Here is a 22,886-nt window from a genome sequence, read left to right as displayed (position 1 = left end):
AAGCAAAGCAGCAATACAAGAACAAGGAGCAGATCACACATGCAGGCAAATACTGGAGGACAGTGAAAAAGCTGTCCAGGGAGACAGGGAGAGCCACTGATGGAAGGAATATCATTATCTCAGCTAAAACCAGTCCTATAATATGAATCAATAAATTTTAAACCCCCCTCAAATCAAAGGCTTTAAAGTGGTTTCTCACTGCTTCAAGAACTGGACTTGCCTATCAAGCTCAATAAGAGATCAGTTTTGCAAGAATAAGGAAGTGCTGAGGCCTGTGTAGCAATTTCCACCCAGGCTTTTTGTGAGGGTGCCCAGTGGGCACAAGGAAGTCACAAGTACCAGGACAAAAGCAACAGAGCTCCCAAGGCATGCAGCACTTTGAGCTGTGTCTTCTCAGCTTAATCCACTGCAGTTTGGGTGCACAGGTTTGGAGGTTTGTGCTCTTCTGCTGACCTTGAAGGATTGTCTGCTGGTGCTGAGTTCCATATATTGAATTTATGCTTTTAAACTAATATAGCTAAAAGGAATTGCTTCTAAAGCTCCCAGTTACTGGTAACCCCACAGATAGCATTTGATCAAGCCTTTGCAGCACCCAGCTCTGAGGTGAGGCACTTGCAAGCATTTGTACAGTCAGTACTGACCATACAGTTCCCCTGCACAGCAGCTCAGAACAGATCCCAAAAGCTCTGCCTCCAAACCAAAGGCACATTCAGGCTGGCAGAGCTGGTTACTGAAAAGGCTGGGACTTCAAAAGTCCATTTATACAAATGGCAGGAGGGGATCTTGTTTTATTTTATTTTAAAACCAAGCAAGGAGCAAGCAGCGATTCCCAGCCCACCAGAAGATGGCAATTGTATCAGTAACTCCTTAGAAATCAGTGCTGTATCCACAGCCTTCAGCTCCACCTGCTGCTCCAGCAGGGAGGCACCTGGGCAGGGGCTCACAGTGAGCCAGCATGACAAACAGGAGACCATCTCCAAGGTCTTGAGCAGCACAGGCCTGGAGGGGCTAAGACAGGCCTGAATATACAGGAATTGGTGTTCCTGACACTCTTGCAGCTGTGAGAGCACTGCCAGGAGCCAAGAGAAAGCTTACACATCTGCAAGGCACAAAGCAAAGACTTGACCCTGTGCCACCTGTGACCTGGTTGGTGTTTGGGGAACTGATCCGTGACAGAGGCAAGCATGGAATGCATCCACAGCGAGGACAATGTCAAAAAGGTAGCTGGGATAAAGGTTCCAGAAGACTCTGGACTGGGGGAAAAAAAAAGTCCTTCCCATCAGTCAGGAAATGGGATGTAGCAGAGAGGCAGGAAGTGCATCCCCCCCAAATCAGGTCCACAGGCAACACCACTGCAGAAACCAACACTCAAGGAGCAGAGGGACAGAGCACACAGGAAAACAGCAGAAGTCTTCACACTGTCCTCACCCTGCTGAACCTCCCAGTCCCCTAAAGACACACACTCACATCCTACCTCATAAACCCCAGGAACAGCAGGAGGATGAGGCTGACGAGCCATCCTGCTGTGGCAAAGGCCTTGGGCATGGTCAGGGCTCCCGTTCCAACGATGAGGTTGAACATGTACACCAGGCCAACCTGCAACCAGCCACATGATCCAGCATCAGAGAGTGCCAGGAATCACCCAAAACACCTCACACATCCCCTGATTTAAATGGAGAGGGCAATCCCTGAGCCAGCAGGGTGGGAGCAAGTCCACGTGAGAAATAACTGGAGGAGGGGACTGCCATCCAAAGAGAACAATGTGGGTGTCAGCACATTTCTGGAGACACTGACATTCCCCTCCAGTTTTCTAATTATTTTAAATTATTTTTTTCCTCTCTAGCCTTTAAAGTTATAAAGTACATGAGATTTTTTTGTTTGTTTGTTTTCAAATCCCTGCCTTCTACCAGAAGTGGGTTGGGGTCTCTCCTTTTTTTCTGACCTGAACACAAGTAGTTATGACTATGCACCTTTCAGGATCTTTTATTCTCAGTCAAGCAGGAAATATCCAAACAGAATTATAATTCAAAGCCTGCTTGCCATTTTACCAGTAAGAAGCTGAGCAAATTCTGAAGAAGGGATTTTACTTCATGAAGGGAAAGGATTTTATCTTCCCTGGCAATGAGCTTTTTCAGTGTCCAGAGACAAAAGAGAACTCTGCACTTGGACAGGACCCCCCAGGCTATGAATTTAGCTGAATTCAAGATCAAAAGCTGCCAAAGTTGTTGTGCTTTGGTGGGGTTATTTTAATATAGGTCAGAGTCCCTCCAGAGGAAAGCCAGTAAAGAGCTGTGTGTGAGCAGACTTTTCTGGGTGTGGAGCAATTAACACCAGGAGAACTATTCCCCAGTGACCCTGAGAGCACTTCCCTGGCATAAGCACAGCAAATTCATCTTTTGCTGAACATCCCAGAATGAGGCTTTTCCTTTGGTCAAGCAGAGTTTAGAGGGTGCCTGTATGTTCAGCCTCATCAGACATCTTCAGGGAAAGAGGAGAGTCTCAGCCTTTGAGATTACTCTAGGAAATTCATGCAGCACCAGCATAACAACATCAGAGCAGGTGACACTAATCCTTGAAGGTCCAGACATCCCAGTTATTGTCTTACTTCTCCATTTTCTCAGTTGTGACCTATTTCTGCAGCCTAATATCCACTTCTCTCCTACATTCAATCATTAACATGGAGATGAAAATTTTGAAGCATTTAAAATCCAACACACAGACTTCAGGGCTGGTTCTATATTTATTGAGTTCACTTAAAAAAACAAAACCACTGTTTACAAAGTGTTGTTTTTAAAAGCTGACATTCTATGAAGACTTGTGGCTATGAAAACCAGTATTTCCAGTAATATAGGAAAGCAGTAATTTGGCTCTGCAGTTGCACAGTTCACCACATTACAGGGAAGAAACCTCTTAATTACTCACTTTTAATGAAGTGGTATAAAACAAATTACTGCAACAGCTGCAGCTAAGTAAACTTTGAGAAATTCAGGAGAAAATGTTTATTTAAAGCAACAAAAGAGAAGAAAGTGGGATAGTTTCAATGTCCCAGTCCCCCCTGTTTATGCCAATGACAATTTGGGTAGATGAAAACATTAACAAAATGTGAGAAAGTGGGCAGTAGGATGAAGAGCTGGTATGGGACATTAAACTCTTTTTAGCACTTTTAGATCTATACTTTAAGCAGACATCATCCCTTTACTTTATGAAAAGTGATCTGCGATGTAAAAAAAACCCCAACAACTACAAACATTAAGCATTTTTAACCACCTTTGACCTCCATCATCTCCCGAAATGCTGAGGTTGTGTCCATGAGGAAGTAGGATTTGCAAACACAACGCTGAGGCAAGAGGATTTTGAAAAAAACTTGTGACCAAACCCACAAGCAGTGGAACTTACATAGGGAGAGTAAAGCTCTCCGGTGTCAGTGATGCCACCTGCCATCCTGAAGGTGGAGGGGAACCCCAGAGCAAAGCCAGAAAGGTATTTTTGGAAGGGTGTTTTCAACTTCTGTTGCCTTTAACCTAGGGAAACATCGTAACACTGTGTTATCTTTGCTGGAAAAAGGAAGAACTCACAAGTTAGCTTTTGCACACCAGTTTTCTGGTATTTGAACACATTCCAGCAGGACCTTGTCCTTCAGACAGACCCCACTCACCAGCACCACTCGGTTCAGTGCTCAGTGAGAAGTTTCCATACCTGTTAAACTGGTTTAAAAGCAACCAAAAGACCCTGCCCTTTCACAGCATGTGATGACCAAACTTCATCTTCTCCAAACAGCCAGAGGGGCTGTTTCAGACAACTAAAACCTCAACAGGAAAAATGACTGCCTTGAGGATGATCTCAAACTGCTGCTTCTCATGCAGCTACTACTCCTTACAAACACATGCCTCCTGCAAATCAAGCAGCAAAAACCAGCCTAAAGCCTCTCCTCCTAAATTGAGAAATAAGTAGACAAATGAAAACATTGGACCAATTAAACACACCAAGACGCTTTTCACACACCAACATTTCCAAAGTAGAAGCACTGGAGAAGCTTTACATTGTTTAAAAAAAAACTAGAGGCGTAGGGGGGAATTGAAGCCTTCTGGAAGGTTTCAGTGTCAATGATTAGCAATAATTGAATTGTTAAAGGGCCTCGCACTTCTACATGTGCTCCTACTCAGCCACACCAGCTGGGACAAGCCATCAGCACAAGCTGAGCTCCACTAAAAAACCCAAACAGTTCTAAGCTTGTACACCTACGCTGCACGACAGAAAAGAATCAGGGAGCACAGCTCACTGAGGTCACAACTGGACCAGCCTCAGAAGAACAGGCCGTGACAACCTTTTAGAGCAAACCTCGGCTCAAAACACCGAAGCCAAAAGCTTGGCAAAGCCAGAGCAAGCAGCAAGATAACACCCCGGGACGCGGCCGGGGACAGCGTGTCCCCGTGCAGGGCCCCCACCCGAGCCGGGGGAACCGACCCCAGGGCCCGGGGCCCACCGAGGGCACCAGAGCCCCCCGGCCCTACCCCGGCCTGGCTCCCCCCGGGCCTGTCCCACAGACGGAACGCTGCTCGCCCCCGCTGCCGTCCCCGGCGAACTCCCCCCGCCCCACAGAGCGCCTACAACCCCGGCAGCCGCCTCTCCCACCCCACGGCCTTCTCCCCACGCCCGTGTCCCGCCGCTCCGGTGCAACCGCCGCCCCACACCGGGACCCTCCCCAGGCCTCTCCCCGCCCGTCGAGCCCCTCCCCAGCCCTCATCCCACGCTGTCCCCACATATGACCGCCCCTAAACCTCCTGTGAGGGCCGCGTCCCGCCCGGGACCCCTCGGCAGCCCCGGCCCCTCACCGGCGGCGGCGGCAGCAGCTCGTGCCCGCGGCCCCGCCCCCGGCCGCGCGGGGGCACTCACGGCGCACGCGCTGCCCTCGAGCGGGGCCTTCCGCGCACGTGACCGGCGGGCGGGGCGGGGTGAAGGGGCCGAGCGCGATTGGGTGAGGGCAGGGGGCGGGGCCCGGGGCAGAGGGGTGGGGCCTACAGGGGGCGGGGGCGCGGATGGGCGGGGCCCGGGAATGGGCGTGGCTGGGAAGGGGGTGGGGCCAGAGAGGGGCGTGGCCGGGAGGCCGAGCGCGATTGGGTCACGGCAGGCGCGGGCAGAGGCAGGGGCGGGGCCTCGCGGGGCAGGGGGCGGGGCAATGGGGGCGTGGGCGGGGCAGACGGGGCGGGGCGATGACGTCACACACACCGTGGCGGGGATGTGCCGGGGTCTGTGCGCATGCGCGGAAGGGGGCGGGGCAGGCGCACGTGACCGCCCGTGCCGAGTCCCCCCGGTCCCGGATCCCCTCCAGCCCCGGGGGTCCCGCCGCGATGTTGGAACAGGGATTCGGGCGTTTTAATGCAGGGCTGTTGGTGCGACCTGGGAGATCCGGACACTGAGAGCCGCCGGGCGCTCCCGAAAGGCCCCAGGCCACGCTGCCCCATCCCTTGGCCTTGCCGGAGACACGCAGTGGGGCGTTGGGTCTCTCCCTCAGTTCAGAGGCCATGAAGATTAACCAGGACACGGTGCTGCGAGGAAAGAAGGTGACGCTGGTGCCCTACACCGCTGCACACGTGCTCCGGTACGTGCCCCATGCCCTCCTCGGACGCTCCTGCTTCCATTCTCCCTTTGAAGAGATGTTGGGGTCAGGAAGGTCAGGGCAGAGTGCCAGCTGCAGGGCCCGCTCCCCCCTGGGAATCAGTCAGAGGACTCCTAGGAACTCGGTGAGATGCTCTCCGTGCCCGGCAGCACCGTCCCTGCCAGGGCTGTGGTCTGTGCCAGCTCTGCTTCTTCACCTGTGCCCCCGGGAAAGGGAAATACCTGGCTGTGGCTGAACGCAGCAGTTCTTCTGTTCATGGAGGCCTTTCCTTGGTGACAGTGGAAGAGCAAAGCTTCAGCGTGTAAAGCCAGGTGGATGTTTGACAAATTAGGCATGCCAGCAGTTTGTAAAGTAAATCAGCACAAAGGTACCAGCGTTAGTGTTTTGTCAGTGTCCAGGAGGCGCTGTGTCAGTGTCACTCGGAATGAAATGCACCAGAACTCTAAAAACATCAGACAAAGCTTCATAACATCAGGCAAGCTTCCTAAATTTCCACAGAGAGCACTGTGTTAGCTAAGGGACAGAGGCTTGTAGATACATTTTAAGTTGCCATAAAAGCCAGGCTGGTGTTGCCAGAGCTGCTTTGTGATGGCCTGACCCCTAGAGCACTGTTGGGGCTCCTCCTGCGGTGCTGCAGCTGGGGCAGTGATGTGGGCCCGGATCCATTGCCAGGTACCACGAGTGGATGCAGTCGGAGGAGCTGCAGCGCCTGACGGCCTCGGAGCCCCTGAGCCTGGAGCAGGAGTACGAAATGCAGCGCAGCTGGCAGGATGACCCTGACAGTGAGCATCTGGAACGCTTTCTGAGGGAGGGTGGGAGTGGTGAGCAGGTCCCTTCCATTCTGAGAAGGACCCACAGTGATCTGGGAGTGCCCTGTGAGTGGGTTCCCCTAAACCAGAGGGGATGTGAGACTTTCTACAGCAGCAGCTTGAACTGGTTTTCTCATTATAGCTGGTATATACTGAAGGAAGTGGAGAATATCCACTTCCTCGAGCTGTTTGTGTCTTTTTTATGCAGTTTTCCAGAGACTGTAGTGCTTCATTTCCCACAGCATTTTGTGCTGAGCTAAAAATCTTTAAGCATCACTCCTGCACAGCCAACATTCCCCAGGTCTGATCATTGCAAAAAGGGTGGATAGAAGGTTGTATTTCTCCTTGATAAATTGAATGACTTTATGATTGCCTGGTTGAGGTGTGTTGATTAAATTGGTTCCCTGACTGTCCTACAGGTAATGAATCACTGCCCATAAAAGCCTGGTAGAAGTTTAGTGAGCTGGAAAATACTGAAGCTGGCAAAGGCCTCATTCTGGAGCATTTGCCTTAGGTGGCATTAAAAACCTTACTCAGAGCAGCAATAACATGGACCGGGTGAATCACTCAGTCTCAGGCTCTTGTGCACCAAACAATTCTTTGCCCCAACTTGCTGCTGAGTAAGACAAGGCAGGGAGACCTCAGACATGGGAAGGAAGTTTTCACACTTCTTCCACAGGGTGTTTCTAGTCTTGGTGTCTGTGCCATCCTCACAGTGGGTTTTTCAAAGTATTTCTTACATTTCTTCGGGTGGGAACAGGCACAGCTGGTGTGGGAAGCCTAATTATTAACTCTTCCTTGCTGTTAACACGTGGAATCTGTTGTTCCTCTGTCCATTATATACCTTTGATTTCATTCTTTGGTAATTTACGAATCATTATCAGCACACTCTGAAGGTGCTGCCACGTTCTTGTTTTCCCCAGAGTGCACCTTCATTGTGCTGGATGCGGGGTGCTGGCCTGGGCAGGCAGAGGAGAACTCCATGGTGGGGGATGTGAATCTCTTCCTCACCAACACCGAGGACCCGACTCTGGGCGAGATTGAAATCATGATTGCAGGTCAAGTTCTCCTTCATAGCTTGGGGCTCTGTCACTGTGGCTGCATGCTGCAGGCAGTTGTTGATGTTCCTGCATCAGCTTTTTAGTCTCATGCTTTACCATGGCTGTTCAGCACTGATCAGTCCATGGCATGTCCAGGTCACAGCCTCTTCTGAGAAGTGTCTGGTGTGGCTGGTTTGTGTCCCCTAACTGGATGCTGACTCTGTGCTGTCTCTTTCAGAGCCCAGCTACCGTGGCAGAGGGTTTGGCAAGGAGGCAACTCTGCTGATGATGGCCTATGGTGAGGGAACAGGAGAGTGTGGTGGGGCTGGGATCTGGGAGCACGTAATTCCCAGTGATACAGGCAGGGTGGTAAGGGATGCATCTGCCCCACAAGTGGAGTCCTGTGCTTTTATAGATGTAGCAGGTAATAGAAGTACCTCTCTCTGATTTCTTCTGCAGGAGTGAGAAACCTGGGCATCACCAAGTTTGAGGCTAAGATTGGTCAGGAAAATGAAGCCAGTATCTGCATGTTCAAAAAGCTTCACTTTAAGGAGGTGCAGTAACGCCCATCTTCTCCACAGAGAATGTGAGCAGCATTTGCCCTGTGGCTGGGATTGAGCTGCTTTCCTCTGTGTGGTGCAGGTTGCTGTGAACAGCGTTTTCCAGGAGGTGACGCTGAGGCTGGATGTCAGTGACCAGGAGAGACGGTGGCTCCTGGAGCAGACGAACCACGTGGAGGAGAAGAGCTACGCTGAGCTGAAGCAGGCAGCCGGGGTGCTGGACACCTGACAGACACACCCAGACAGCGGCTGGGTTTCCAAGGAGAAGTTGGACGTTGTTGCAAGGTCTGGGTGTGGAGGACACCACTGAGCCAGCACTGGAACTGTTTTCATCTGTCTCCTTCAGCTGCTTTGTCATCTTGTCAACTTTGCACTTTGCTGCTCCCGCCAGGATTACTGCCTGAAATTTGGGCCTGGGGAACAGGCACTAACTCACACGTTTGGCTAGGAATCACTCTGACTTTGATGTGCTGTTCCAGCAGAACCTAAAATCACCAGCAGTTGATTCCTGGACAAGCAGAAACTTCTCCCACTGCTCTTAAATCAGGAGTCATCAGCGAGGCAGTTTCATATACTGGCAGCTCAGTCTTTTTTACTCTTGAATAAAAAAAAAATCACAAAGATCTGAGGTGTCTGAGCACTATGTGGGGCTCAGCTGCTCACTTTGGCAGCTCAAAGAGTGGTTCAGAAGCTGTAAAGGACAGCAGAGACTCTTTAAACGAAATGTCCTGGGGTCTGTTAGGTTGCAGGGGGCACTGCTGGGTCCTGGCAGGGAGAAGCCCAGGTGTGAGTGAGCACAAACAAAGGGCAAATTAATATGATGGAAGTTGCTGATATTGGCTGATCAAGACTAGTTCTGAGCCCCACCACGATGAGGGGCTGAGAGATGCAGGAGGCTTCTGAGACAAAGGCCCTTCAGCTTCAGGGCTGTGCTCCAGAGCTGAAAACCCCAGGCCAGCAGTGATGTTGCATTTAATTTTCCTTGGCTGCTTTGATGAAAGCAAGGAGGAGAACACACTGAAAGGAGACAGCTCCCTTCTTCCAGCAGCTCAGGACTGCTCTGCTGAGCCTGGAGGCTCCATTTGCTGCTCTCCACTAAGATGAATAGGGGGGAAATACTTCTTACTGGGGGGCAGATACATTTAGGGCAGAAGTTATCCAGCTTCTGCTACAGTAGATGTGAGGTCTGTGGATGAAAAAGAGGCACTTGCCAGACTCCCACTGGACAAACTTCCCTGTGCAGTTACTCAGCCTGACCTCTTCTGCCCCACACATGCTGTCCACAGCAGGGAAGCTGCTACAGGAGAGGACAGAAGGTAAGAAGGATAACTGATGCTCCTGTGTGTCTTCCTACTGTAACAGCAGCTGTAGTGGCTAATCCTAGATCACAAATTATCTGTGTCAGTGATGGAGGATCAGGTAATAACTTTCAGATTTGCCCAGAGATGTTTTGGAGATTGGCAGTTTGTGGAATTTTTAGTGTTGCTGTGCCTGTATTTTTAGGGCCTGGGGGCTTTAGTTTTCCAATTTTAGCTAATTTAAATACATGATTCCTGTGACTAATACTAAAGCCAAGCGTGGGAACAGCGTATCATGGCATTTTAAACAACTATTTAGCGTGGATTTAGTTGTAGCGAAAGCTTTGTGTGGCAATAAAGTGAAGAGCAGCTCTATCTCCCACTGGGATTACCATGGCAAGGGCTACTAATCCTCCTGCTCCTCATCACCTGCTGCAGGCAGAAACGGATTCTGTCCTCCACAACAAGATTTGCAGAGCCTGCTGGGTGAATTGCTGGCTCTGTTGCTCCTTCCGTGGAGCACCTCATCCCTCTGCCAGAGAAGCAAGGCCAGACTGGCAGGAGAGACGGAGCTGGGCTGGGATTTGCTCCCTTAAAACCCAACCAAGGTGGGAAAAATAATTTCTTTGAACCTCTGCTGTCAGGGAGAAGGGGCAGGGTGATGTCCTGTCGCAGCTCCCCACAGCCAGCTGGTTGCTCTGGAGCCAGCGAGGGCCCTGCTTGGCATCCCCGGTCCCCGGCAACGCCGGCGCTGCCCCGGCTCCACGGGCGGCTGGGAACAGCCTTTCCCTGGCAACCCAAAACAAAGTTGGGTCTGTCCCGGAGCTCAGCCCGCCCCAAAGGCTGGGGGGAGAGTCCCAGCAGGGCTCAAATGGGGTTCCCACAGGGAACCAGTGCCCAGCTGCTCTGACCAGGGCAAGAAGCAAAAGATGCTGCTGGGACCCAGTGGGTGCCCCCACTCCTGCCCTGCCCCACCCTGAGGCATCCATCCTAGGTAGGGGTGGTCCTGCTGCCCCAGTGGGATGAGGATGGGAGAACAGGGGATGGGGGCTCACCTTGCCTCAGAGGACACGGCTCTGGGGGATGAGACAGGTTGGAATGGGTTCCCCCAGCTTCCTGGGGGAAGTGACAGCCTGCACATGCCCCAGAAATCTGGTGGCACTTTGTCACCTGGGTGTCTTTGTAGGTGCATAGATCTGTGACCATTCCTGTGCTCAAGTAGAGGAGCTTCTATGCAGATTTGGAGCACAAAACAAGAGTGTGCAGAAGGGGAGGAAGCAAAGGTACCAAACAGAGGCCAGGCACAGCCCTGCCCTGTCCCACTGTGCCACCAGTCTGGCCCCACTGAGCCACCCAGCGCTAGATCCATTCATTTAGAGGGACAAGCACCTCCCTCCTCACCAATCCCCCCTGCCTTCCCTCAATCCAGGTGCAACCCCCATCCCCTCAGAGGGACTGGGGGCACATTAGGGCTGCCCCCAGCAGAGCTGCTGCCCTCCAACCTGGCTGGCAGACAGGGATTAGAGCTTTGCATCACTCCCCTCGCCCCCCCTGCACTCCCCAGGGGATTAAAGCCTGTTAATCACCCTGAGGCATTAACCCCCACTGGGACCAGCCAGTGCCTCCCCAACCCCCTCAACCTGCCCTCATCAGGTGCTGAGAGGTACCAAAAGCAGGCCCAGTGTCCCCCAGTTATCTGCCTTTGGCCCCAGCCCCTGGCCACAGCAAGCCCTCTGCACCCCCTCAGGCTCTGGAAGGATTTAGCCTTAAACCAGACTCAGTGAAGTCAGAAAGGTTTATTCCAGTAAACAGAATTTCTCAACAGTACAACAACATCTGATTGCAGCACATGGAAACAAAACATCCACAGGAAGAATTTCCACAAAATACAGTTTTAAAAAAAAATGGTGTGATTGGAAAAACGCTTATTTCAGAAAAAAAAAAAAAAGTCTATGAGAAGCCTTTAAATTAAGCAGTGTTGGATTCAAACCCTGATTGGCTCTGTCTCCAGGAGTGTGCAGGAGCAAAGGAGACTATTATTGCTTGCTGTGCTGGCTCCAGACACCCTCTCCTCTCCCAAAATTGCCCCAGGGCAGGGTGCTGGGCACTCCCCAATGCTGGGCACCCCTCCTTGCAGCTGAAGAGGCAAAGGGACAGGGTCATCCTGGACGGAGCTTGCCAGGCCAGGGTCAAACACCTGGCTGTGGCCAGTGGCTTGGCAGGTGGGGTTTGGTAGAAGACACTAAAAGCCTCAGGTTTTGCAGTTAAAGGGTAATTTGGGGGGATTGGCTCAAATGGAAATGGTGTTTGTGGTGGGGGAAAAAAACAGGGAACAGTGGGGACCAGGAGTGTTGGGCATCAGGCCACCCCAAATCCTTGATCCCTCCCAAACCCCTGCTTGTGCCTACCAGGGTGTGCAGGGCTTCAAGACAGGGCTGGAGAAGCACCCTGGGGATGAGCTTTTGGGAGGGGGCACCCCCAGCACCCCCGGCCCAGGACCCCTCTGCAGGGATGCTCACTGGCCACCAAACCCCGGCACTTGGGTCAGGGTGGTGGGGAGCAGCCCCACATCCCCACCGGGAGCCCATGGCAGGGAGGAGAGGAGCACAGGAGAGGCGGGTATGAGGCTGGGGGGGCGGGCTAGAAGACCCTCACCCCGCCTCAGGGCCTTCACAGGTTGCTGAACAGTTCATTTTTCTTGCTCCAGTCCATCTGGGGTGCCCTCTTGCTGGTGCGCTTCTGGTGCGCCCGCTCCTTGGCCACGGCCAGCGGGATGTCGAGGTCCAGGAGGGAGCCGGATGCTGAATGGCGTTTGTCACCCTCCTGTGTGTGGGGTTGGGGGTGAGAGGCGGTGTCAGCCCCACTGTGTGTCCCTTGGACAGCCCCACGGTGGGGGCCCAGATCCTCCTTTCCAGCCACTGCCTCCCCCCGGCATTCCCAGCCCTACCTCGCTGTGGGTCTCGCTGGAGTTGGGGGACATGGCCAGCGGCACGGGGCTGGACGGGCTCTCGGACACCGAGCTGGACCGCAGCTCTCCACCGTTCTCCTGGGGGGAGCAGGGAGGGAGTGTGAGCTCCAGCCCTGGGGCTTGAGAACAGCCTCCAGGGTTGCAAGTCCCACCCAGGGGGCCATGAAATCCATCCTCCTCACGTAATCCCCTGCAAGCTCTAGACACATAAATACCTCTAGCACTGCCCATCCAGGGCGGGGAAGGATTAAACCCCAGCCTGAGTGCCCTGGCTTTAGCAGGAGCAGGAGGGTGGCTGGAGGGCTGGGTGCTACTTCCCTACAGCAGCACAAGGGCTCCTGGCCCTGGAGCAGCAGGAGGCAAAAGGGAGGAAGAAAACAGGCAACATAGCCACCTCCGTGACACTCAGCACCACGAGCATCCCCTCTCCTGGGGGGCACCAGTTCCCAGTCCCCTTCCCAGTGGCACCAGCTCTTCTGTGGCAGCCCAGGACCACTGTAGTGTCTGGTGGCATCACCCACCCATGGGCAGAGGAGACATGAACAGGAGGGTCCCTGACTGGAGATGGGCATAGATAGAAATAGAATCAAGACAAAGCTCTTACCTTCCCCATATCGCCATTGGCAACTGGCTCTGGCAAGGGACCTGTGGGATGAGGACACAGGCACCCGCTGAGGATGTGTTTGCTTTGTCCCCTTGCCAACGGAGGGCAAGCCAAAGCTGTACATGGCCAATGCTCACACAACACTGCCCAGGTCCTGGCCAGGTCCTGAATTTTTTAACCACCCGGTGCAGCCAGCCCCGTGGCACAGGTGGATGCTGCCAGACACATCCCCATGATGGCAGACATGCCCAGTGAGACCCCCTCCCCATCCTCCTGGGGACCACCATGACAGCAAGGAGGGGGCCACAGAGGAGAGCAAAGGGCACCTGATGCCTGTTTGCTCCCCAAGCCATAAACCCTGCCAAAGTGCAACCCAGGGCCATAAACCTGCCCACGTCAGCCTCACAAGCCCAGCATGGGGCCCTCAGCCAGGCAGGGAGATGCCAAAGCCAGCTGACTCTGCTTGGCCCTAGGGTGATAAGACCCCCTCCCAGGGCTCAGCACCCTTAGGTTTGGTGAGAAGGTGACAGAGCCAGCAGAGGTGGCACAAACCCCTCCCAGCAGCACAGCCCCCAGCCCACCTGTCAGGTGCTGCTCCGAGGGCACCACCTTGCACTTCTTGAAGAACTCATCTGTAAGGACGTCCACCACCAGCAGCCTGGTCTCGTCGCCACTCGCCTTGATGGCTGCCACCACGTCACTGTGCTGCTTGCCCTCCATGCACACACCGTTCACCTGCAGGCACCACATCACCACTGGAGCCAGGGGACATCCATCCCTCAGAAGCACCATGGAGGGGTCAGGTACCAGCCTTGGTACCAGTGACAATCCCAGCACAGCCACCTCACAGCCCCCACAGGCATTTGCAGCCTCGAAGGGATTAGCAGTGAAGCCAGGAAAACCTCATTAAAAGCAGATTTTCCTCTGAGTGATTAGCATGGGATGGAATGGGCAAAGCTGGCAGGGAACTCCCAGCAGGGCATGGACCCAGGGCTGGCACGGGATATAGGCAAGACACAAAGCCCTCGTGCCATGCCATGGTCTCCAGAAACATCAAAAGCTTCACCCCAGAAGAGGGAGCAGCCCCACGCCCTGGTGAGCAGCAAGGCTGGGGCTCAGTTGGTCCCTGCCCTCATGGATCATCATCCCACCTGGCACAAACCTGAGCTCATCCCCACCCCGGTCACACCTGACAGCAGGACTGGTGACCATCATGAACCTTGTCCCTAGCCTGCCCCACCCCAGGGGCATCCCGGGGACAGTGCTACCGCTAATTAACCCCCAGCTAGCTAATTAACGCCCAGCCCTCCACAGCGCTGCACCCCTGGGTGGGGACCGGCAGGCTGCTGCAGGTCGGGCGGCTGTGCCGTGAGTCACCGCCGGCAGCAGGGACACTGCGCTCCTTCCCGGCCAAGGGCAGCTGTCTCCCAGGCACCAGGATGCGAGGGAGTGCCAAGCTTTTCAGAGAGACGCCTCAGACCCGCCCCCAGCCCAGCACACCTCGATGATGCGGTCCTGGGGGGCCAGCCCTGCTGCCTCAGCCGGCGAGCCGGGGTCGACGGCGCGCACGTACTGCCCTGGGCGGCTCTTGTCGCTGTGCAGGTTGAAGCCGTAGCCATCGGGGCCCTTCTTCATGTGGCACAGCCGAGGTCTCAGCTCCTCCTGCAATGGGAACAATCTGTGGGTGAACTTCTCCCGGACCCCCCAACACCCAGGGACAGCACCAGGAACCCCAGACAGCTGCTGGAGTGGCAAGGACATCATCCTCAGGTGGCCACCTGCGGGCACTGACGCCTCAAGATGGGATGCAGGGTGCCAAACACGCTATGATCCTGGGCTCTAATTAATTAATTAGGTGCCGGGCACACTAATTGCAGTGAAGCATTGAAGAAACATGTTATCATGTGTGTGTTCCCCGACCATGCTCTTCCTTTTGGGATCAGGATTGCAACTGCCATGAAGGTGGAGGAAGAAACACAGCCCAGGCTGCTGGGAAGCACCCCCACTCCACCCCATCCCACTTGGGAAGCTTTGGCTCCTGGAGAGGTCTTAGGTGCTGGCACAAGTCACCTCCACCACCCCCTTGCCAACTGTAGCCCCTCTCCTTGGCAAACCCAGCCACGGGATCAGGGGGCTCCCCCACCCAGAGCACCCCATGGCCACTGTCAACACAGAAGGGGCACACAGGGCTCGGGCAGGCAGCTGGAATCCACATGGGGCAGCTGCAATGCCCCAGCATGATCTTCCAGGTTTGCAAAACAGAAACCTGCTCCACCAAGGCAGCGCGACTGGGACATTCACCTCTCCAGGAGGCAACACCCAGCTCATCTGCACCTGGTTTCACCTTGACCTGTGGATCCACCGGTACCTGGAGCTGGGGAACCCCGCTGGGGCAGCCACAGCCACTCACTTGGCCCACCTGGCACCCTTTAAGATCCCCACATGGTGAGCAGCAGGAAGAAGCAGGAGCATCCCTGAGAGCCTGGCACACCCAGTGGGGAGTGGGATGTCCAGGAAGCATCAGAGGGAACCAGGTGACATGAACCAGACACCTGCATGTGGCACTGTCAGAACTGCTCTGACCCTAGCACCCAACACCACTTCTACAATTTATATATGAAATAGTTTGATCTCACCTTGACCACCAGAACCTGGGCTTTGGTTGGGCTCTCCCAGCAGCTGAGCCTCGCTCAAGCTGCTGGAATATTCCTCGCCAAGGGGATTAGTACTGAATCTTTCATCCGAGATAATTTTTTCTCTGTTGGTACCCACAGCATCACTGAGGACAGGCACTGCAGGAATTTGCCCTCCCACACCTGCACTGGGCTGCTCGTTACCCCCTGCACAGCACTCTTGCTTCTTGCCATGAAATCCCCCTTTGGCCAGTGCCAGGAAAACCTGGGTCCTGGGGTGCTGACACCCCACATCTGACACACTGATGTGGCACAGGGTCCCACGCAGGCCGGGGTGACGCATTTACAATTGCTGAGCCCAACGCTGCAATAAAGCCCTGATAAAGCCCCGATAAAGCCCCATCCTCTTGCACAACTTTTCCTTCATGGTCAAGGCTGGCTGCCACCCCAGCACCACTTGACAACACCCCAGGAAGGGAGGTGCAGGCAGCACCCAGCACATCTGCCAGGAGTGAAGGTGATCCCGATATGCCTCAGCACTGGCATGCAGGACTTGCTCTCCACGTGTCTCAGCTTCACATGCCCAGTGCAACAGCCCAGCTGTGGATTCCCTGGCTGGGTGGAGGACTGTGACCCCCTCGACTTCGCCCCATCTACTCTGCGTTTCCCCCTGTGCCCAGGTGGCAGCAGGTTCACAGGGTGTGACAGCATCTTCCACCCAGGCAATAATCCCAAGCAATGGTGCGGACAGACAATACCCAAAATAAGGACAAAAGGCAGGAGCTGCTGGAGCCTGGAGGAAGGCAGCACCTCCCCGGGTCCCTGCCCTGGCTCGACCCTGAGCAAAGGGTTCAGGCTCTGGAGCACCCACGCTCCCGGTGCCCTTGGCAGCACTGCGGGGTTGCTCCACGCCGATAGCTCAGGACAAAGCCAGAGGGAGCACCCAGCGAGCGGTGCTGGCAGCGCTCCCGGGCGAGGAGGAGGAGGGAGGGCTTCGCTCCCACCCATACCAACAAAGCCCTGGCAGCCTAGGCTCCCTGAGATGCTGGTGCCATGAATTTTTGGGGGGGATGGGAAGGCCTGCAGGGTGGACAGATGTCTCAGGACACGGGGACAGGTCATGGCAGTGAGGGAGGAACTGATCCTGCAAAGGCAGCTGGCCAAGGCAGCAGCACGAGCCATGACCCAGCCTTCCAGCATCCCCCCACCAGCCCAGTGTGCCAGGCTGCCTGAACCCTCCTCAAACTGCAGGAACTCTGCAGGCAGCCACCATTCTGCCTCCCAGAGAGGAAAACAAATGCATCCGAACCTCCAACAGCTGTATCTTGCCCATCCATGGGGCAAGCACCCCATGGCATGGCATCCTTCCAGCCCCAAAGTCCCCTTCGGGCTGAGCAACACGAGGCAAGAGGGTTTGGGGCCAACACCTGGGATGCAAGAAGACCCGAGGCTATGGAGCTGGGCAACAGAAATGCCCCTAATTTCTCTAAGCTGCTGCATCCTCTCCTGCAAGGCCAGCAGCTCTCCCACCGCGCTGGGACAGGGATTAGCCAGCAGAGCCTCGTTACAAGCAATTACAGCCTCTGTCAGGGAGGGCAGCGGGGGAAACTGGAACCAGCCCCCAGCACAGGCATCCCATGCCACCCCTCTCCTCTACACCCAGGCAAGGCAGAGAGCCCTCTGTCTGCAGAGATGCCCAATTGGGATGAGGACTTCTGCAGCATCACACTGCTATTCCTACCCTGGAACAGGATTTGGGGCACAACCAGATGCTTCTCCCTCCGCAGCACCTTCAGCCACCTGGCAGGACCAGCAATCCCCAACTGCAAAGTATGTCAGGACTCACTCCCCATTTCCCAGCCCCCCAACAGCAATTTTAGGACAGCTTTTGAAGCCTCAAGTCCCAGGAAATTCCCTGCAGCCCTACAAGCAGCATCAATCCCGCTGGCGGCAGCAACATTCCCGGTTACTCAAAGAGAAACACAACAACTCTGAGGATGCCTGGGCCAGTAAATTCACACGGGTCCCAAAATCTGGCGCGCACATTCGGGCTTCATACAAAGGGGATGCAAAGCAGCCTCCTTGCAGCATCCCTGTCACGTCCTGTTTGACTGGAGCTGCTTTTCATGCAGCTGCCTTGAGAGGAAATTTAATTCATTTCCTAATTAAACACCAGCTACCCCAGTAGCTGTGCAATGCTCCCAATGCCGGGGGAACTGCTCCCTGTTACACTCTCAAACCCAGCCCTGGGAGGTTCACCCAGGTTTTACAAGAAGGGATGAGCATCACTGGCAGGGAGGGCTCTAATTTAACATTAAATTTGCAAGAGGGAAGCCCGGGGCTGGTAGCAAATGCCTTGCCCTGGTACCAGTGCAGCACCCAGTGCTGCCCCAGGAACACTGTGTGGTTTGCATGAAACTTTCTCAAGACACTCCCGAGCAGCTGAAGCCTCCGGAAACAGGAGACAAACTATCACAGCTCTTGGTGGGGGGACACAGCACAGGCCCCAGGAAATGGGGCTGACCTCGGGGATGTGAAACTATCACCATGCTGGCTCAGCACTGCAGACAGGGGTGCATGGATCAGCTCCCCAGGGGAGGCTCAAAACCTCCACTGCAGCATCAGGGGAATTTGCACACTCCAGGTTTGATAGGAATGAAAAAGGAGCCCGTGACAAGTCTCCCACAACTGCCTCAGGGATCTGTGAGGGTGTCCGAGCGCCTGGCAGTCCCAATCATGCAGGATCCAGCAGACTTTGGAGAGACAATGGATTCTGCTGGAAGGTGAGACACACTAAACATTGCTCACCACAAGCAGCTCTCCCAGCTCTTAAGCATCTCCAGGCTCGTTAAACAAATAAAGGCAAGTCCAGCCCAATAAAGCAAACAGGACTCTGACGCGTGCAAATCTCCCGCTTCCCCTGGGATCCCAGGGAATCCCAAGTGATGGGATAGGGCAGCCGGCACCAGCTGCCTGCCAGTGGCCAGAGAACAGGCCACTAGCGTGTTCCTGCCTCACTGAAGAGAAATCCCTTTCTGCCTGCTCTGGCTTGGCTCAGCATCCCACCCGGCATCTTCCCACCCTGCTTGTGGGTGCCTGGCCGGGGCGAAGGTCTCCAAACCCATTTGCCTTTTCCACTGGGCCCTGCCCCTAACCACAAGATTTCCTGCTGCTACCTGTTGAGAAACCGTCTGGGGCCTTGTGGCGATGTCACCCCATGTCACCTGCTTCCTGCTCTAGTGAGGAGAGAAACCGCCAGTAGTAACTGTGAGTAACTGGAGTTAACTGTGTCCTGACCCTGCTCCCCAAGACTGTGGGGAATCTTCAGCCAAGACTGTCCCCCAAAGCCCATGAGGTATCTTCATCCAGGGCTGTCTCCCAAAATCTTGCAGGGCATCTCTTCTCATCTTCCTAAGCTCCTTCCATGGCAGCAAGCAGGCAGCTGTCCCACACCATGTGAGGGCTCCATCCTCTTTGGGGACTGCACGTCCTCAACCCCCCAAGCCTGGCCAGGGACTCACCTGAGCTGCATTAATGACATCCCTTTTATTTTCCCCAGCCGATGGAGAGGTCTGGGAGCAGAAAGCAGAGCACAGACGGTCTCACTAGCCCTGAGGGAGAGCTGGCACTGTGACATATGGGAGGGCAAGCATGTTCTCCCTACGTGGGGCAGCACCGGAGCCCGGCATGGGGCCAAACCCGAGGGATGTGGGATAATACAGGGAACAGTGAGCAAGAGAGACAGCAGAGGAATAGAGCCTGGCTGTTCCCACCCAAATAAGCCCATCAAGGAGGTGCTGGAGTGATGCTTTAGTCAGGCAGGGATGAGAGCTGTGCCTGCAGTGCATCAGCCCAACCAGGGGAACAAGCACAAGGCTAAAGTCCAACAGGAGACACAGCTCAAAACCACCTAATCCTCAGCAAAACCCTATGTGACAACAGCTCAGTTGAGCACCAAGGTCTTCCTAGGGCTCAGCATCCACACTGGGAAGGCTCCACTGCACCAACCTCTCTGGGAACAGGTCGTAAGATTTCCCCAGAAGGTTCCTCACACTGGGGACACCAAGAGGCTGCTGCCCAGGAAGCCATCCACATGTCTGTTGTGACAACAAATAAGTCTTTGCTGGGTAAATAAAAAGCAGTATTATCTCCCAGAGCGTCTCTTAGGAACCGATTGGGGCACAAAAGGTCAGCTGTTTCTCAATTCCTCACCTTTCTACATCACTTTGTTTGAGCAACTGCTCACTCCCACGCGTGCTAAGGCCAACATTCCTGAGTTAGGAAGGGTCTGTGGGGACTGACTGCCAGGATCAAGCCCCCAGCCCGGGAAGAGCTCTGCTATCTCCACTCCACAGCAGAAACTGGACATACTCAAAGCAGGAGCGTGCCCCTGCCGCCAATACCTGCAGTCTCAGCCCCAAAAAACACCCTCTGCCACGGATTTTTTGTTGTATCTTGGGGTGGGTTAGTGCCAGCCGCCCTTGGCCCAGCCCTGGGCTCAGCTGCACGTCAAAGCTCGCCCTGTTGCTTTTCTCACCCCGTTTTACCGGCCCTGCAGCACAAGGATGGGCCGAAGGGCTCCCGGGCTCAACGGGCCCACTTATGGGTCCAACCAGCCCGGTGTGCCCGCCTGCCCCGCCCGTCGCTGACACGGCTGGGAGACAGGAGCATAAAGAAGAAAAAAAAAAAAAAAAAAAAAAAGAAAGAAAAATTATATAAAATTAAAAAGGCAAAGCAGCCGGGCGCGGCAGGACCCGGGGCTTCTGGGAAGCCGCCTTTAAAGCAAAGGCAAAAAAAGAAAGAAAGAAAGAAAAGAGACCGAAACCACACAGGACGCCCAGGACAGCGGCGGCGGCCGCGGCTCCCGCTCGCTTGCCTGGAAGGCGATGACCGCGGCCGGTCGCGACCCCTCCTCCTCGGACAACACCCTCTGCCCCGAAAACTTCGGAGCCCCAGCCCCCCGGCCGCTCATTTACCCGCTGGTCGCCGCCGCTGGGCTCCCGCGCCGCGGGTTCCGCCGGCACCGGGGCCGCCTGCCCGCCGACCACCGGCGGCTCGGCACCCGCCGCGCCCCGGTTCGGCAGCTGATCCTCGGCCGTCGAGTCTACGACGAGGAGGCTGACAGCGCCGGCGGCGGCGCGGATCCGCTCCACCACCTGCTGATGGCTCTCCCGCTCCACGTTCTCGCCGTCCACCTCCAGCAGCCGGTCCCCAGCGCGCAGCCCAGAGCGCTCGGCCGGCGAGCCCGCCTCCACCAGCCGGATGAACTGGCCCGGCTTGCCCTTCTCGCCGTGCAGGTGGAAGCCGTAGCCGTCCGGGCCGCGCTCCAGGCGGCACAGCCGGGCGGCGGGGCCCGTGCCGCTGCTCATGGCGGGGGGAGCGGCGGGAGCAGCGGCGGGCCCGTCCCGCCACTCGCGCTCAGCGCACTGCGCGGCCCCGGGCCCGCCGCACGCCTTATATAGGGGGGCGGGGCGCGGGCCGGCGGCGGCCAATCGGGGAGCGGCACGGGACGATGCTCGCCAAATAAGGACAGCGGCGGGGCGTGGTCATGCAAATATTGGGGGGGTGTGGTTATGCAAATATGCGCGGGGTGGGCATGCAAATGTGTTCTCGCCCCGGTGGGGCGTCCCGGGCGCGCCGCCGCCGGGTCCTGGTGCCCGCAGCGGGGCTGGACCGGACCGGACCGGACCGGACCGGACCGGACCGCCGCCCGCTGGGGTCCGACCGCTCCCTCGAGAGTCCGACCGCTCCCCCGTGGGCCCGGGCCGCTCCCCCGATGGAGTCCGACCGCTCCCTCGAGAGTCCGACCGCTCCCCCGTGGGCCCGGGCCACGCCCCCGCAGCCACCTCCGCCTCTCCCTGCCGGCCACACGAGCCCACTGCGGCACATCCCGATCCTCGCTGAACTTCCCCCACCGGGGTTCGGCTCTTCCATCGTTTCGGAGACAGCCCCGACGGTGGCCGGGGATCGGCGGGACGCTCCCCGCTGTTCCCGCTCCGCGGCACATCCCGGCTGGCGTCTCTGGGAACATCCATCCCGTCCCCTCGCCCAGTCCTCGGAGGCTCCAGTCGGTCCCAGCGCCGCTCCGAGGTAGAGGGCTGGAGGGATGCTCGAATCTTCGACAGTAAAATAAAAGCCACCAATCGAAACTGCGTGGGACAGCGGGCCAGGGAGCGGGCCTTGCAGTGGAAATGAGAGAGCCCTGTTCCCCCAGCTGCCTGTGAACCCTGCTCAGCACCCTGCTGCTGGGGGCCCGAAAGGGGGGAAGATGGAGGGAACCCCAGGGGATTTGCTCTGCCCTGGCTCCATGTTCTCTGCCTGTAGACTGAGAAGCAGAAATGGCTGCAGTGTGAGATCCTGTGGTTTGGGTTCAGCCAGGGCAGAGCAAAGCAGCAACAAGCCTGGGCTTCTCCGGCAATGCCGCAGGGCTGCTGGTGCCAGGCAGAGCTGCCTTCTGCCTCCTGGGATTGTCCCAGAGAGGGTGGCACAGAGGTACCATCGGTGTCTCTCACTGCAGGGCCTGGATGAAGTTCCTGGGCAAAGGACCTGAGCAAAGGTCCTCAGGGCAGCCAGGATCACGTTTAACCGAGCTGCGGACAGGCAAGCAAGGAGGGGACAGCTGCATGCCATGGGACATGTCGCTCACAGGGCGCTCTGCCCCAAAACCCTGCTCGGGGACCCCAGCGGCCGAGGAACCCTCGGCGTGGCCGTGCTCCAGCTCCGTGGGACCCAGCTGGGAGCCGAGGGTGGGCTCATTTGTTTCCTCCACTCGGCTGAGCATTCGCTCGCGGCCGCTCGGCCCTGAGAAAAGCGGCGGAGAGGAATCCCACGGCGGCCGGCGGCAGATGCCTGCGGAGAGGAAAACCAGGGCAAGCGTGCTGTGGTGCGGCCCCAGGACGGGGGGATCTATCTCCCGTGTCACAGCCGTCCCCTTGGCGAGGTGGTTGGGAGGAGCACAGCCCCACAAGTGAGCTTGTTGGGAGGGCAGATGGGGGGCACGCTTTGGGTACCCTGCCCTAAGTCAGGAAACAAAACCCAGCTCCAGCAGGGCTGATTTGAGCACGGGACTGTGATAAGGAAGAAAGGCAGCAGCAAAGGAAACAGCTGGAGCTGCTTTTAAATAGTGCTTATGGGATGGCAGGGCACAGGCAGGACCATCACACCCCAGCTGCCTCCTCCTGCCCTTTGCATCTTGGAGTGACGTTAAAGGAGCTCAGGCAGGAGGGGGAAAAGAGAAAAGAGCCAGCGTCTGTTTGTGTTGAAGCCATCCAGCATTTTTTTGCAGACATCAGCCAAGCGGCAGCAGCAATGCCATTGGTGGGAAGACAGAGTTATTTGGGGAATGCTGGACTCTGCA

General features: G+C 56.0%; 3 protein-coding genes across 6 annotated transcripts in view; 1 reads left to right on the top strand and 2 right to left on the bottom strand.

Moving 5' to 3' along the window:
* Positions 1–4,919, bottom strand: part of TMEM104 (transmembrane protein 104) — a 43,962-nt gene extending 39,043 nt beyond the window's left edge. For 2 of the 4 annotated variants that reach the window (XM_069032525.1, XM_069032529.1), the window contains exons 1-3: positions 4,833–4,919; positions 3,397–3,521; positions 1,475–1,596 (exon numbers count right to left, since the gene is read on the bottom strand). In XM_069032525.1, the coding sequence (XP_068888626.1) occupies positions 1,475–1,596; positions 3,397–3,441 (167 nt within the window). In that variant the 5' untranslated portion in view covers positions 3,442–3,521; positions 4,833–4,919. The other 2 variants (XM_069032528.1, XM_069032527.1) reach the window with 2 other exon arrangements.
* A 352-nt stretch (positions 4,920–5,271) lies between these two features.
* On the top strand, positions 5,272–8,664 carry NAT9 (N-acetyltransferase 9). Its single transcript, XM_069032691.1, has 6 exons — positions 5,272–5,599; positions 6,290–6,399; positions 7,350–7,484; positions 7,705–7,764; positions 7,926–8,020; positions 8,109–8,664. Exons 1-6 carry the CDS (start codon positions 5,523–5,525, stop codon positions 8,253–8,255), a joined length of 624 nt encoding a protein of 207 aa, XP_068888792.1. The 5' UTR covers positions 5,272–5,522; the 3' UTR covers positions 8,256–8,664.
* Positions 8,665–11,105: 2,441 nt separating this feature from the next.
* On the bottom strand, positions 11,106–20,948 carry NHERF1 (NHERF family PDZ scaffold protein 1). The gene is made up of 6 exons (XM_069032468.1): positions 20,506–20,948; positions 14,397–14,558; positions 13,478–13,631; positions 12,897–12,937; positions 12,272–12,370; positions 11,106–12,147 (listed from the first exon to the last, which is right to left on the bottom strand). Exons 1-6 carry the CDS (start codon positions 20,896–20,898, stop codon positions 11,995–11,997), a joined length of 1,002 nt encoding a protein of 333 aa, XP_068888569.1. The 5' UTR covers positions 20,899–20,948; the 3' UTR covers positions 11,106–11,994.
* Between the last annotated feature and the right edge of the window lie 1,938 nt (positions 20,949–22,886).

The sequence above is a fragment of the Aphelocoma coerulescens genome, chromosome 18 (assembly GCF_041296385.1).
Source record: "Aphelocoma coerulescens isolate FSJ_1873_10779 chromosome 18, UR_Acoe_1.0, whole genome shotgun sequence".
NCBI classification, from domain to species: domain Eukaryota; kingdom Metazoa; phylum Chordata; class Aves; order Passeriformes; family Corvidae; genus Aphelocoma; species Aphelocoma coerulescens.
This window is presented reverse-complemented; position numbering and strand designations above follow the sequence as displayed.

Excerpts from the sequence above, each read along its gene's own strand:
- NAT9 (XM_069032691.1), top strand. The coding sequence starts at position 5,523 with ATGAAGATTAACCAGGACACGGTGCTGCGAGGAAAGAAGGTGACGCTG. Across the intron at positions 5,600-6,289 it reads ACCGCTGCACACGTGCTCCG|GTACCACGAGTGGATGCAGT; the intron begins GTACGTGCCCCA and ends ATCCATTGCCAG. Across the intron at positions 6,400-7,349 it reads CTGGCAGGATGACCCTGACA|AGTGCACCTTCATTGTGCTG; the intron begins GTGAGCATCTGG and ends TGTTTTCCCCAG.
- NHERF1 (XM_069032468.1), bottom strand. The coding sequence starts at position 20,898 with ATGAGCAGCGGCACGGGCCCCGCCGCCCGGCTGTGCCGCCTGGAGCGC. Across the intron at positions 12,371-12,896 it reads CCAATGGCGATATGGGGAAG|GAGAACGGTGGAGAGCTGCG; the intron begins GTAAGAGCTTTG and ends TGCTCCCCCCAG. Across the intron at positions 12,148-12,271 it reads CCAGCGAGACCCACAGCGAG|GAGGGTGACAAACGCCATTC; the intron begins GTAGGGCTGGGA and ends CCCCACACACAG.